We start from the raw sequence: 14,770 nt of genomic DNA, 5'->3' as shown, positions 1-14,770 counted from the left end.
GACTCTGTGAAGGCCATCATCCCCGCCTGGCTTCTGAGGTTAAGTATGTAGAGGAGGATATATATGTACACATATATATAGTAGTGAGGCTATATAGACGTAGCAAAGCAGACACAGAAAGGAAAGAAAGATTGGGTTGCATTCCAGAGTCAAAGATATTTTTAAGGTCTCAGTTGGAAAACTAAAGGACTGACCAATCAGCACCTTCACTGATCCCATGACAAAACCACACAAACATTCCCTTAGGGCCAGATCACGTGTATTTGAGCGGGAAAGGGAGACAGGCAAATGGCATGACACACAGGGTTTCCTAGCTGGGAGAGCCTCTAGCTGCTTACTGATAATCTTCACATTCTACTTGGCCTTCACAGAAAGTTGGCTAAAGCTGGTTTACCTGAGGTACGTGGGCCATGTGGGGTGGGTTGGTATATGCCGGCTGAACGTGAGAAGGATGGATCGTAAAGACGGTCTGTTGTGCTGCTGGGAAACTATTCTGTGGCGACTGCGTGTTGGAGGCAGGTGTCATGGAGGGTGGAGTTGGCGCAAGCCCCGCGTGGTAAATGGCTGACTGCTGCTGTGGACTGGCCAGATGGAGAGCCTGGGCGGCCTGGTGCTGATGGTGCTGCAAAGCGACAGGAAAGAATTGAGAAGAAAACTACTTTAATGAAAAGCAGCCAAGGGATACTCACAAAGCTGAGCTTTGCACACGTGGGCCTATGATGAGGGGCAATGGAAAGTACAGGGGAATGTACAGGATGGTAAGAGCAAGGATGGAGGTGCATCCCATCTGGACATTCCTTTCTGGGATGCAGAAGCCTGATTCTCAGCCTGGCAGTTAGAAGCTTCTAAGCATACTAAAGTTAAACAAGACTACTGCCCCAGGGAACTGATAGATATCAAAGATCTTTACCTCCATTAGCAAACATAATTCAAGAAGCTCATAGAAAAATAACCTCATCACATAAACCTTAATTAAAATTTAAAAGTCCCAAGCAAATAAGAATTTGCCTTATGAACCTTATGCTAAATTTGATTTTTCATTAACGCAAGTTTCCAGAGCTTATCCAATCACCTATTATCAATATGTATCTTAAATGTGATTCTTAAAAAAGCAACCACCCAGGGGCATAGCTGTATCCGTTTTCATGAGAGTGGACATGCCATGTGTTCTGACGATGCGATACCTGGCACCTGAAGAAAGTACTCAGATCCTAGGATGAGGAAGCCACTCCATGCAGACCTCTGAGTTGCCCTTACCTGAACAGGGCTGGGTGCAGGATGACTTCCACCATGTTGGCTTTGCTGCTGTCCAGTGGGGGTAGCTGAAGGCTGAGGGTGCGGAGTATGTGGGTGCAGGGTAGCATTAGGGTGCGCATACTGCTGAGCAAGGGAGCCCGTGGAAACTAAAGTGAAAGAAAAAGGAGCATGTACACAACCGATGTGTGACAACCTGCATCGCTCCTCTACACTTCATCAACTGAACTTTCTTGATGGTTACAATGCATAACTCACGCCACTACCAATTTCTATAGGTGACTCCATTTAAACCATCCATTGTCTTGAAAAAATAAGTGTAGCTATTGCTTAACAGACTAGCATTTGGTTCATATAATACAGCTCTACATATGATATTAAAATCAAATTAGTTTGCTTTTACTCTGAACAGTCACTATGTTTTCCCAAAAAGGCGACTTGAAGGCACAGGCAGAAACTACTCAAACAAGTGCATTTTAGGCGCACACTCTATAGCTCAAGGCCATCATCTGGCTAACCTCACCATGCTACTGCCCTGGAGCAATGTCCTGAGGGCACAGACTACATTGGGTGTGGTGGTGGTGGGGTGTGGGCACTGTGTATGGTATGTGGCAGGGCCAGGGATCTATCATCAGGGCCGAAGGCCCACAATCTCCCTCAGCTAATCACAGCAGCCCCTCTGCCACTCAGTTTACTTCCCAGGCCCTAATGGAGGATCTCCCACCTTTGCTTTATAAAATATAGAAAAGTAAACTCCCTTCTGAGTGCCTCAGCCCTTTAGAAAGAAATTTATTAAAGTAACTTCAAAGGACAACATGATGGGCCAGTTTAAGTCAAAATAAAGATAAGAACTGAAAGCCAATCTTTGTGAATCGCAGCATGGGCCAAACCTTGGTACAAAAACCATTTCTTCATGTCTTTCATTTTTTTTTTGAGATATGAGTCTCACTCACTGTTGCCCAGGCTCACTGCAAGTTCTGCCTTCCAGGTTCAAGCAATTCTCCTGTCTCAGCCTCCCGAGTAGCTGAGATTACAGGCATGCCACACCACACCCGGCTAATTTTTGTATTTTTAGTAGAGATGGGGTTTTGCCATGTTGGCCAGACTGATCTCAAACTCCTGACCTCAAGTGATCCGCCCACCTCAGCCTCCCAAAGTGCTGGGATTACAGACATGAGCCACTGTGTCCGGCCTGTTCATGTGTTTGAAAAACAGTAAGTGGAGAATCAGAAGCAGAGTAGGATGTGTTCACTGCTTCCAGTGACTATGGACAGCACACTGATGATACAAAACTAACCTCCATGTGGCAATGAGCTGAGAACAGAGCGTTCTCAAGACAACTCTAGCAAGGCATAGTTCCCAGCCCTCTCTTGAGAAATGAATCCTAAAATCCCTCAAGATAATAAGCTCATACACAGAAATGATTCCAAAATAGTTCCCCACATTCTTCATATAACGTGTTAGCGAACAAAGATATATGCAGGACTGATTGGGGAGAGAAGCAAGCACAGCTTTGGGACCAGGCACCCTAGCTCCAGCAGTCTGGTAAGCAAGGCTGCCAAGTCACCAGCATAGATGACTAGATGACTCTGGGTATATCCCATGTAAATGGTGTGCAGAGGGTTAGGCAAGGCACATGGAGCAGTTCTATAATGCTAGGTGCTGTAGGGCTAAGGGCCACCAACTCTCCAGCCCAGTTACATCTCGAGATGCAAAGCTATCTCTTAGTAGAGGAAGGGGCAAGGCAAAGAGCCAGTTCTAGGATCACCTGTGCATCCACTGCCAATGCCACAGCTGGCATTAATATTCCTTCATACCCAGTTTAGACTGGACACAGCAGCTTTGTTTATACACTGGGAAAATTTTCCAGACTGTAGGAATTAACATATGCCAGAACATTTTAACAAGAAAACTGTGGCAACATATTCTCTGAATATTTTTAAGGGTAGTGAATGTCTTCTGGGAGCTAGAACAAACGTACAAACGATGAACAATTCCTGAGCTTCAGTCCCATGAGTCTATGAAGACAGTCCTTTTTTTCTAACTTGCTGGCTTATTAACAGGCCCTCCATCATCATCATACTCATTAAGTTTACTTCCAGCTCCCCCAAGTTGTATAGACACTGACTTGGTCTAAAAGATTTGATGTAAATTTCGAACCCGAGTTTGTTGTTTGTTTTGTAAAATCTTACGTTCATCTTAAAAATGTATTTATTTATTTAATTTTTGACAGAGTCTCACTGTGTTGCTCAGGCTGGAGTGCAGTGGCGCCATCTCGGCTCACTGCAACCTCCGTCTCCCAGGTTCAAGCGATTCTCCTGCCTCGGCCTCCCGAGTAGCTGGGACTATAGTCAAGCATCACCATGCCTGGCTGATTTTTTTATTTTTAGTAGAGATGGGTTTTGCCATGTTGGCCAGGCTGGTCTCAAACTACTGGCCTCAAGTGATCCACCTGCCTCGGCCTCCTAAAGTGCTGGGATTACAGGCATGAGCCACTGCGCCTGGCCCTGTTTATTTTTGAGACCCAGTCTTGCTGTCACCCAGGCTGGAGTGCAGTGGCGCAATCTTGGCTCACTGCAGCCTCCGCCTCCTGGGTTAAAGATTCTCCTGCCTCAGCCTCCAAGTAGCTGGGATTAGCTGGCTAATTTTTGTACTTTTAGTAGAGACGGGGTTTCACCATGTTGGTCAGGCTGGTCTCAAACTTCTGGCCTCAAGTGATCCGCCCACCTTGGCCTCCCAAAGTGTTAGGATTACAGGCATGAGCAACTGCACCCAGCCTAAAAATTGATCTTTGAATAATAAAAAAGCCACTTGTAGCTAAGCAGCTACTACGGTAGACAGTGCAGTTTTGTTGTTGTTTTGAGACGGAGTCTCACTCTGTTGCCCAGGGTGGAGTGCAGTGGTGTGATATCAGCTCACCGCAACCTCTGCCTCCTGGGTTCAAGTGATTCTCCAGTGTCAGCCTCCTGAGTAGATGGGACCAAATGTGCGCCTGGCTAACTTTTTTTGTATTTTTAGTAGAGACGGGGTTTTACCATGTTGGTCAGGCTGGTCTTGAACTCCTGACCTCAGGTGATCCACTCATCTTGGCCTCCCAAAGTGCTGGGATTATAGACGTGAGCCACCGCGCCTTGCCACAAAAAGTTCTATTGGATAGTGATGTCTACAGTTGTCCATGGTCCCCTACTGTTAAACCATTAGCACTAACCCCTACCCCCACCCTAGCCTCTTAAAATGTCATTTGTAGCAATACTAAATCTGTCTAAGGAAAAGCAATTTCCAAATCCCAATTTCTGTTCATGGAGGTTCATAAAGATACAGTACAGAATCTCAGAGGGTTTTGTTTTTTTTTTAACTTTATTCAAGAAATTTTGTACTAAAAGTTGTAAATTTCACTTTTAGTTACTTTCTAAGCAAAGTACTAAGAATATTAAAAGTAACAATAAATATAGAAAATAATTATGCCCATGAAGTCTCATAATTAAGTTATTCATCAACTGGAAAATGTAAAATCTAAATCATTTGAAAAGTAAAGATGAAATATTTTTACTATGCATTTTTAAAAGGCATCTCTGCAATTTAAGTTTACCAATATCTAAAGACTATAATACAGTGTTCTGATCTATAGCTAATCTGCATGCACAGCACAAATACTCAAGCTGAGTGAATGTACATAGGCTTTGTTTAAAAAAACAAAAACAAAATCTTTTCCCTACCTAAATGCCAGTAAACTGCAAGGCACTGATTAAAACAAGACGAACAAAATCACAAAGGATGTGTAAAATATGTATCACATGTTGCAAACAAAATTTAAAAAGTTAATTAGAAATATTTCCCTTCTCAGCATTTTGGTAGGCCGAGGTGGGCGGATCACCTGAGGCGAGGAGTTCGAGACCAGCTTGGCCAACAGGGGGAAATCCCGTCTCTACTAAAAATACAAAAATTAGCTGGGCGTGGTGGCAGCGCCTGTAATCACAGCTACTTCGGAGAGTGAGGCAGGAGAATAGATTGAACCCAGGAGGCGGAAATTGCAGTGAACTGAGATCACGCCATTGCACTCCAGCTTGGGCAACAAAAGTGAAACTCCGTCTCAAAAAAAATAAATAAATAAAAAATAAATAATAATAATAAATTGGGAGAAATGTGAAACTTATACTTTAAATCAATACTCATAACAAAAATACAGTTCGGCTCCTTGATAGGCCTGTTAAGTAAGAGTGATACAAAGTGGGGTAGGAAGAAAATTTAAAAGTCAGTGAAAAAAATAGCTTGAAAGACAAGAGAGACAAGAAAGGAACCGGAGGCCAAGGCGGGTGATCACAAGGTCAGGAGTTCAAGACCAGCCTGGCCAAGATGGTGAAACCCTGTCTCTACTAAAAATACAAAAAAATTAGCTGGACGTGGTGGCAGGCTCCTGTAATCCCAGCTACTCTGGAAGCTGAGGCAGAGAATTGCTTGAACCCAGTAGGCGGAGGCTGCAGTGAGCCAAGATTGCGCAACTGCACTCCAGCCTAGACGACAGAGCGAGACTCCATCTCAAAAAAAAAAAAATAATAAAAGGAACCAAGATAAGGTAAACAAGGAAAAAACACAGGAGAATCAGGGAAAAGGAGAGTGCAGCGGAAGGGCCGTGGGTTCTTACCCACGCATATTATTTCACTGCTTTTGTTATACATGCTCATTCTGGCTAAAGATCCCAGAGATGTTAAAAATAAAGTGAATTTTCTTTGTAAGTCTGATTTATTCATCAGTTAAACTTCTATTTATAAAACTTAAGAAGTCTTCATAAAATCTTTTGGATTAAAGATAATCAAAGACATATGTTTCTTTGGTCCAGACATAGTCCAGAAGTTTCCCACTCAGTGTTCCTTGACATAAATATTTAAGATTCTAAACATATGATCAGTCAAAAATCCTTAATAACACTAACCACATTCCAGAACTAGTTTCCTCAGCTGTGATCTCACTGAAGCAAATTCAGTACATAAAGCTGTGTGTTTAATTTGTAACTAGGTTTTGTCATTTTGACTTTGGATGCACAAGTCATAAGAGATCACCAGCACTGCAAAACTTTAAAAATAAAACAAAATCTTCCAACTTGTAAATCTGATGTTAAATTCAGAAAAAGGGAAGTGAAAGAAAGCTGAAAACTCCAAAAGGGGAATAAAAGGCAACTTGACCAAACCATCACAAAATGGCTTAGAATAGGGGAAAGTCAAGCAGCAAACTAAATTAGCAGCCCAACTGTTAGTTTATTTTAAAAAGTACTGATACTCCCTTTTAAGGGAAGTTGTGCTAAGGCAATTAAGGCTTAGGTGTAATGATTAAGGACCTTTTAGCTACTTACCAGGAAAACGACACCAAACTACTAACAGAGACAGTAAGATGGTGAGGATAACTACATTTGAGACCTCAAATTAAGTACATAATAAAATCACCGATTGACACTATCTTTTACACACTACATCACAGACATAGTTTCCCCTTTAATAGTATATACATACAGCAAGACTCCTTTTTAAAGAGCATCTATTAAAGGATTAAATTTAACATTTTCTAGCACCATATACACACATATACATATGTATGTATGTATCAGTTTATTTTTGGATACCAAGTCATGGTATAATTAACAAAGATTTAAGATCAAATGCATTTTAAATGCTAATATGGCATTTAGTAGAGTCAGACATTGAGCTACCCCAAAATAACTCAAAATGTTGTACCTAATATAATATTTGAATCCTTAATATCCTCTAGAAAACAATATTTCATACAAGGTGACAATATTAATGGCACAAATTTCTAAAGGATTTCTACAAATATTAGTACTCTTCCCATTTAAATACCAAAGTCCAAGAGACTAGCCTTATTTTTATTTTTATTTTTTTGAGACAAGAGTCTCTCTCTGTTGCCCAGGCCTGAGTGCAGTGGTGCCATCTTGGCTCACTGTAACCTCCACCTCCAGGGTTCATGGAAATCTTGTGCCTCAGCCTCCCAAGTAGCTGGGACTGCAGGTGGGCGCCACCATGCTCTTGGTAGAGATAGGGTTTCACCATGTTGGCCAGGCTGTTCTCAAACTCCTGGCCTCAAGTGATCCACCCACCTCGGCCTCCCAAAGTGCTGGGATTACAGGCGTGAGCCACCGCGTCCGGCCCTTACTTTTACAAATTGCCTTACCAATAGGAAAAATGTACCTTACAAGTTCATTTCCGAAAGCAAGCTCTGCCCAGACTTTCTCCATGAAGGAGCAACCATTTCTGTACTTTTTGCCAGGTGGGGAGAGGGGACCTGTGCTGTCCAAGATAATGACCTGAGAGGTCATGATCTCTTGCTTAACAGTTTAAGACATCCTGAGGGATCTGCTTCCTGAATATTTCATTTTTTGAGACAGAGTCTCGCTCTGCCACCCAGGTTGGTGGCATGACCTCGGCTCACTGCAACCTTTGCCTTCGGAGTTCAAGCAATTCTCCTGCCTCGGCCTCCCGAGTAGCTGGGATTACAGGCACATGCCACCACACACAGCTGATTTTCGCATTTTTTAGTAGAGATGGAGTTTTACCATGCTGGCTAGGCTGGTGTTGAACTTCTGACCTCAGATGATCCACCAGCCTCAGCCTCCCAAAGCGCTGGGATTACAGGTGTGAGCCACCATGCCCGGCCCTTCCTGAATATTTAAAACCTTTAGCCATGCACAAGACTGAAAAGTTTTTCCCTTAGTATTTCATCAATCCTATTCAATTAAAAATCCTAGTAGGCATAAATTTCTTCTTATCAGAATATCAACAAACATTTTAAGTTTATACCAAGCTTGTGGCTTGGTGTATGTGTGTGTGTACGTGTGTGCATGTATAAAGCTGTTTAGGAAAAGTTTCTCTGAACAAGGAAATTGTTAGGCATTTCCCAGTCACATTTGCTTGGTATGCAAAAATTGATTTCTGAAACAACTCCATTTTTCATTAACTCCAGCCTTCTTATTAAACTGCATTATATTTCCATTTTAAAATTGAATTATTTACAGATATAAATACTTTCAATAATTTGACTGGCACAAGGAAAATACTGTTCAACAAGTCTACTCCCTTAACATGTATTCTTTAAAAAGTGTTTTACTGTACAATTAAAAATTAGTATAAAAAACCCAACTCACTGGCAAAGTAGAAAGAAGGGCTTGTCTCCTTGTTGTATGGTAATTTGGGACATGCTGAATTTGGGAAATAGAAAGGTAAATTAGCCTTTTGAGGTGTGCATTTTCCGAATTTTCTGGAAAGGTTGACATATTAGTAATTTCTTTTTGTATTCATGCATAATTATTTTATAAGAGATGACAAGCACTTTAAACATTGTTACAGAATTTTAAAAGAAAGGACTAAACCGGAAGACACTGTTCTTCTGTACTTAGGTGTCAAGTTGTCATGCTGACTTGCTTAAAAGTTAAAGGAATAAAATCATTATCTAATAAAAAGACCAACATGGCATTCTACTGAACAACTTTGATATAAATCATGTACCAAAATGAAACAATATTTACCAAGTTTAATTCAATAGACACACAATTTTGCAAAACATTACTAATGGAAATGTCATTCTCCTGAAAGATTATCTAGCAATGGATCCAAAAATTTAGGAACATTGCAAGAATATAAACATGAATATTATCATTTCTTATTAAAACATGTCTACATAAAGGGGTAGGGCATATGAGTGAATTTAAATACACCTGGAAGTATACACACCAAAATGTTAAAAGGCAGTTGTCAGGTGGAGGGATTATGGATGCTTTTCATTTTTTTTTTTTTTTTTACTTACTATATTTTCTTACTTATCTTACTAATCTGCATTAAACTACCAAAAACAAACCAAAACAGGATTCTGGATCTAACTCTTCCTAATGGCCCTAGTTAGTCAGAAAACTTTATTACTCTTTCTGAAAGGTCAAAGCATCACCATAAAACAAAATTAGATGAATTAGAGGAGTAGATGTGAGGCTGGGCATGGTGGCTCACATCTGTAATCCCAGGACTTTGGGAGGCCTAGGCAGACAAATCACGAGGTCTGAAGTTCGAGACCAGCCTGGCCAAGATGGTGAAACCCCGTCTCTACTAAAAATACAAAAATTGGCTGGTTGTGGTGGCGCGCACCTGTAGTCCCAGCTATACCTGAGGCTGAGGCAGAAAAGTCACTTGAACCTGGAAGGCAGAGGTTGCAGTGAGCCAAGATCACACCACTGCACTCCAGAATGGGTGACAGAGTGAAACTGCCTTAAAAAAAAAAAAAAAAAAAAAAAAATGTTAAAGGGAAAAAAAAAAAAAATAAAGTAACTTCTTAGAAGGGATGGGGTAGAGGCAATGATGAAAGTTAGATTAAGAGACATCAAAGAGGCCAGGCGCAGGGCTCACACCTGTAATCCCAGCAGGGAGGCTGGGATTGGGAGGCTGAGGTGGGTGGATCACCCGAGCTCAGGAGTTCAACACCAGCCTGACCAACATGGTGAAACCCCATCTCTACTAAAAATACAAAAATTAGCCAGGCATGGTGGCAGGCACCTGTAGTACCAGTTACTCAGGAGGCTGAGGCAGGAGAATTGCTTGAACCCAGGAGGCAGAGGTTGCGGTGAGCCAAGATTGAGCCACTGCACTCCAGCCTGGGCGACAGAGCAAGACTCTGTCTCAAAAAGATAAAAAAGAAAAAGGGGGAAAAAAAAAAAAAGAGGCCGGGCACGGTGGCTCACGCCTGGAATCCCCAGCACTTTGGGAGGCCGAGGCGGGTGGATCACAAGGTCAGGGGATCGAGACCATCCTGGCTAACACAGTGAAACCCTATCTCTACTAAACAAATACAAAAAATTAGCCAGGCACAGTGGCAGGCACCTGTAGTCCCAACTACTTGGGAGGCTGAGGCAGGAGAATGGCGTTAACCCAGGAGGTGGAGCCTGCGGTGAGCCAAGATCGTGCCACTGCACTCCAGCCTGGGCGACAGGGCAAGACTCCATCTCAAAAAAAAAAAAAAAAAAAAAAAAAACAAAAAAAACAAAAAAAAAGAGAGACATCAAAGAGATGAGGTTTTTGACAAAAGCCCTTTCTAAGAGAGCTAGAAAGAGTACAAGGTCAATAATTTTTTGGAATGTAATAAATAATTCTCCTATTTGATCAATTTAACTGTTCAGTAATGTTAGCATATTTGTATTAAACATACTAAAAATTTAGGCCGGGCGCAGTGGCTCAAGCCTATAATCCCAGCACTTTGGGAGGCCGAGACGGGCGGATCACGAGGTCAGGAGTTTGAGACCATCCTGGCTAACACGGTGAAACCCCGTCTCTACTGAAAATACAAAAGCTAACCGGGCGAGGTGGCGGGCGCCTGTAGTCCCAGCTACTCGGGAGGCTGAGGCAGGAGAATGGCGTAAACCCGGGAGGCGGAGCTTGCAGTGAGCTGAGATCCGGCCACTGCACTCCAGCCGTGGCGACAGAGCAAGACTCCGTCTCAAAAAAAAAAAAAAAAAAAAAAAAAAAAACTAAAATTTAAAACAATAATCAGGATTTCATTTTGCAGTCATTAGTGGTCTTATGTTTTCAATGCCTTTGGCTATGGCCATAACAATTAACGAATGAGAAAAGGTGACATAAAATTGTCACCAACATCTGGGTGCACGTTCTTCTGTTTGCATTAAATGTTTTAAAAACCTAGATAGGATGTAGCTTAAAATAAGCACAATTCATACTCAAAGTATTTGGTTCCTTTGAGAAAATTTATGGCAATATATTTAATATATTTATAAAATATAAATTCTTCAGGGAAGATGAGTATAAAATTAACACTTCTATGTAAGTTTGTTATAGTTTATAAGAATGTACTTAAAATTTTGTTTATATTTGATATAATAAGGCTTTGAAAGTCTAATAATTCAAATAAATCTCTGAAGATTTAATGAAGAATGTGCTTAAGCAGATTAAATTATGGCTTATGATAGCATAGAACAAAACAATTCTTTCTGATGTTTTCTTTTTTTAAATAGAGACAGGGTCTTGCTCTGTTACCCAGGCTGGATTACAGTGGTGCCATCATAGCTCACTGTAGCCTCAAAGTCCTGGGCTCAAGTGATCCTCCCATCTCAGCCTCCCGTGTAGGTAGGAATACAGGCACATGCCACCATGACTAGACTTTTTCTTTTTTCTTTTTTTTTTTTTTGGTAGAGATGGGATCTCGCCATCTTGCCGAGACTGGTCTTGAACACCTGGGCTAAGCGATCCTCCACTTCAGCCTCCCCAAGTGCTTGGATTACAGGTGTGAGGCACCATGCCCAGCTCCTAGTGTCCTTTTTAGGGTCTTAAGCACCCCAAAGGGAATCTTGATTAACTAGTGACAATCACAATAAGTCCACAGCCTTGCTCCTAGCCTGCCTCCATACAGACAGCAATTAAATACCACCTGTGTAAACTGCAGGAGAGTACTTCATATTTGGCTGAGTAACCTTCTCCTGGCATGAAAGAACTGGCTCTAATGACTAGTTCGTTCCAGATTTCACTGGACTTTAGATCTAGTGCTTTGTTTTATTTGCAACATTTCCTATTTGCCCACACATAAATGGACTTTGGGGTCTAAGGCCCCACTGCTCTTCAAATGGACATGTTCTGGGAAGTAGTTATGAAAATCATCCGTACCTCAAACACAGTATTTACCATATAGGCTGTTTCAAAACAAATGAACATTCATTAAAAAGGTGAAGCCAGATGTTGGCAGTGAATGAACACATGGGAAGAAAGATTCTGCTTAACATTACAGTATTATTGCTACAATGTCTCAAAAGCATTGGTACACAAATATCTACTCTCTAAATGCAATGGAAATTTTAGCTCAAAAGTTTCACATCTGATTCCAAGGGGAGTATGCCAAAAAATGGAAGGAAAGAGATGTTTTTCCACTTGTTAAATCATGATGTATTCACCAGAAATGCACAAACAATCATAATGAACTTTTAACCTAAGCCTTTAGCAAACTGGAAAATTGTTAAAATATATACAAGTTGCATAAAAGCCAGCGTGATGAATCAATCATGCCTTTTCACGCATATTCAGTCCTGGTTAAGACAACTAAAGACAAGTCAAATGACATGGGGTCATAACCAAAATAATGAACCAAGTCAGTTTGTCAGTATCTTTTACAATTAAATTACGGATGGGCTTCTTGAAAAAAATGTTTTCCAAAATGTAGCAATCACACAATTTTTTATTTAAAATGTATAATCCACAATAAAAAGTTGAAAGTGATAATGTGGGAAATTAAGACTGGGCTTAAGTTTTATAAAACTAAACACCTTTGATGATGTACAAATTCCTATCAGCAGTGAGTCTTTATGACAGACAAGAACCTCCAGGAAGAAAGCATAAGCTGTGGGTTACAGGTAACAGGAAGGATGATTGCTGCTGCCCAAGTCCTATTCTCATTAACCTACAGAATGTTAAAACTTTTAACATTCTGTTAAAAAGGACAGAGGTGATATGAAAAGTAATGTCTCAAGAAGAGGGTTTGCCAGAAATCTGTAAATTCTTTTTTCTTTTTTTTTTTTTTGAGATGGAGTCTCACTCTGTCGCTCAGGCTGGAGTACAGTGGCGCAATCTCGGCTCACTGCAACCTCCACCTCCTGGGGTCAAGCAATTCTCCTGCCTCAGTCTCCCAAGTAGCTGGGATTACAGGCACCTGCCACCACACCCGGCTAATTTTTGTATTTTTAATAGAGACGGGGTTTCACCATGCTGGCCAGGCTGGTCTCGAACTCCTGACCTCAGGTGATCTGCCCACCTAGGCCTCCAAAAGTGCTAGGATTACAGGCGTGAGCTACCACGTCCAGCCTGAAATCCGTAAATTTTTTTTTTTTTTTTTTTAAATAAGAGTCTTGCTCTGTCACCCAGGTTGGAGTGCAATGGTGCGATCTCAGCTCACTGCAACCTCTGCCTCCTGGGTTCAAGCAATTCTGCTGCCTCAGCTTCCTGAGTAGCCAGGACTACAGGCGCGTGCCACCGCACCCGGCCAATTTTTTGTATTTTTAGTAGAGACGGGATTTCACCATGTTGGCCAGGCTGGTCTTGATCTCCTGACCTCATGACCCACCCGCCTTGGCCTCCCAAAGTGCTGGGATTACAGTCGTGAGCCACTGTGCCCAGCCTGTAAATTCTTAAATAACTCAGTTTTGCCTAGACATACTTGTTCAGGACATCTAAACTTAAAAAATAAAATGTTATATTCTTAGTATTTCAAAAGTTTAAAAGAGGTTTTAAAATGAAACGTCCATGTAGCTGCATGTAACTGTCATCTCATTCTCATAGCAGTACACTTTTCAACTGTATGAGTAAACCAAAATTATCCCCTACTCCAAAAAACCAAAAATGCAAACAGGAAAACTAAATGACACTACAGTTCTCAGAAATATTCAGAACAAAATATCTTAATGAAATCAGTACTATTTAAAAGTATATTCTGAAAAACATTTGAAGCAATCCATTAATTCTATATCATAAGATATACAAGTGGACATTTAATTTTAAATTATCAACAGTGAAAAATCTGTTATTTTGGTACTTTAGACAGCTGCTAAGTTGATCTACACAAATTTCTCTGTTTAGTCACAAAATGAAGATGGGTTTTTGCTTATTATTGTCACATATAAATACTGCTTAGTTTTACATAAAATACTTCTCATTTTCATTTCAGCATTCTGTTTACATTGGTTAAAAAGTGTGAATCATGTCTAAAATATATCTAATATTACATAATATTCAACCACTTAAAATACAGCATGATGTAGAAACATAGCATTATCATTATAACAAACAGCAAAACAAACAAACAAACAAAAAAAATGAATGCCCGTGACCCACAGATCAAGTAGTGAAGCAGAATGTTTTCATGCTGGAAAACGCTTTTATGCTTTTATTATTATAAAATTCTCTTGCACGTCATAGGATATACCAAAGCATAATACTGATGAGGAAGAGGAGAAAGGTACCTTTCTCCACAAAGATGCTTTGCCATTATAAACATCATTACATTTTAGTTAAAGCAGGAGAGAGATCTGAAGACCAGGTACAGAAGTAGAAACTATTTGCCAAGACTTATAAACCAAGTCAGGCAAAGAAATGAGTTCATCTTTTCCTTCAGATTCTTGACCCTCAATGTCATAAAAGGTCAGGTTATTCTTAGAGTATGTTTTCAGAAACTTAAATTAAGAAGAGTCACACACACTGGAAAAGACAAACAAAGTGCTTCCTACCATACATCGCATGCGTCTGCTCATGAGCCCCGTACTGAGTTGCTGAAGAAGATACTAAACCAGGCTGGGCATGTGTTGGTGGTGCCATCATTCTAGCATTACCCTGTATTACAGGACTATAGACATGAGGATGCTGTGTTCAAACAAAAAATAAAGAAAGAACATCAATACTGCAAATAGAGCCAAGCAGACTTTAGTTTAAAGATTTTTAACTCCATGGTTTCCAGATTTCCAGAAACAAATGTGAAC

At 40.8% G+C, this 14,770-nt stretch overlaps 1 protein-coding gene across 1 annotated transcript in view; it reads right to left on the bottom strand.

Moving 5' to 3' along the window:
- The window catches only part of ATXN2 (ataxin 2), a 115,848-nt gene that overhangs the window by 3,418 nt on the left and 97,660 nt on the right, over window positions 1–14,770 (bottom strand). The window contains 4 exon segments of the mRNA XM_017847402.1: window positions 395–622; window positions 1,258–1,403; window positions 8,405–8,458; window positions 14,522–14,654. Of these exon segments, the coding sequence (XP_017702891.1) occupies window positions 395–622; window positions 1,258–1,403; window positions 8,405–8,458; window positions 14,522–14,654 (561 nt within the window).

Source organism: Rhinopithecus bieti, unplaced genomic scaffold (assembly GCF_001698545.2).
Source record: "Rhinopithecus bieti isolate Rb0 unplaced genomic scaffold, ASM169854v2 scaffold_947, whole genome shotgun sequence".
Taxonomy (NCBI): domain Eukaryota; kingdom Metazoa; phylum Chordata; class Mammalia; order Primates; family Cercopithecidae; genus Rhinopithecus; species Rhinopithecus bieti.
This window is presented reverse-complemented; position numbering and strand designations above follow the sequence as displayed.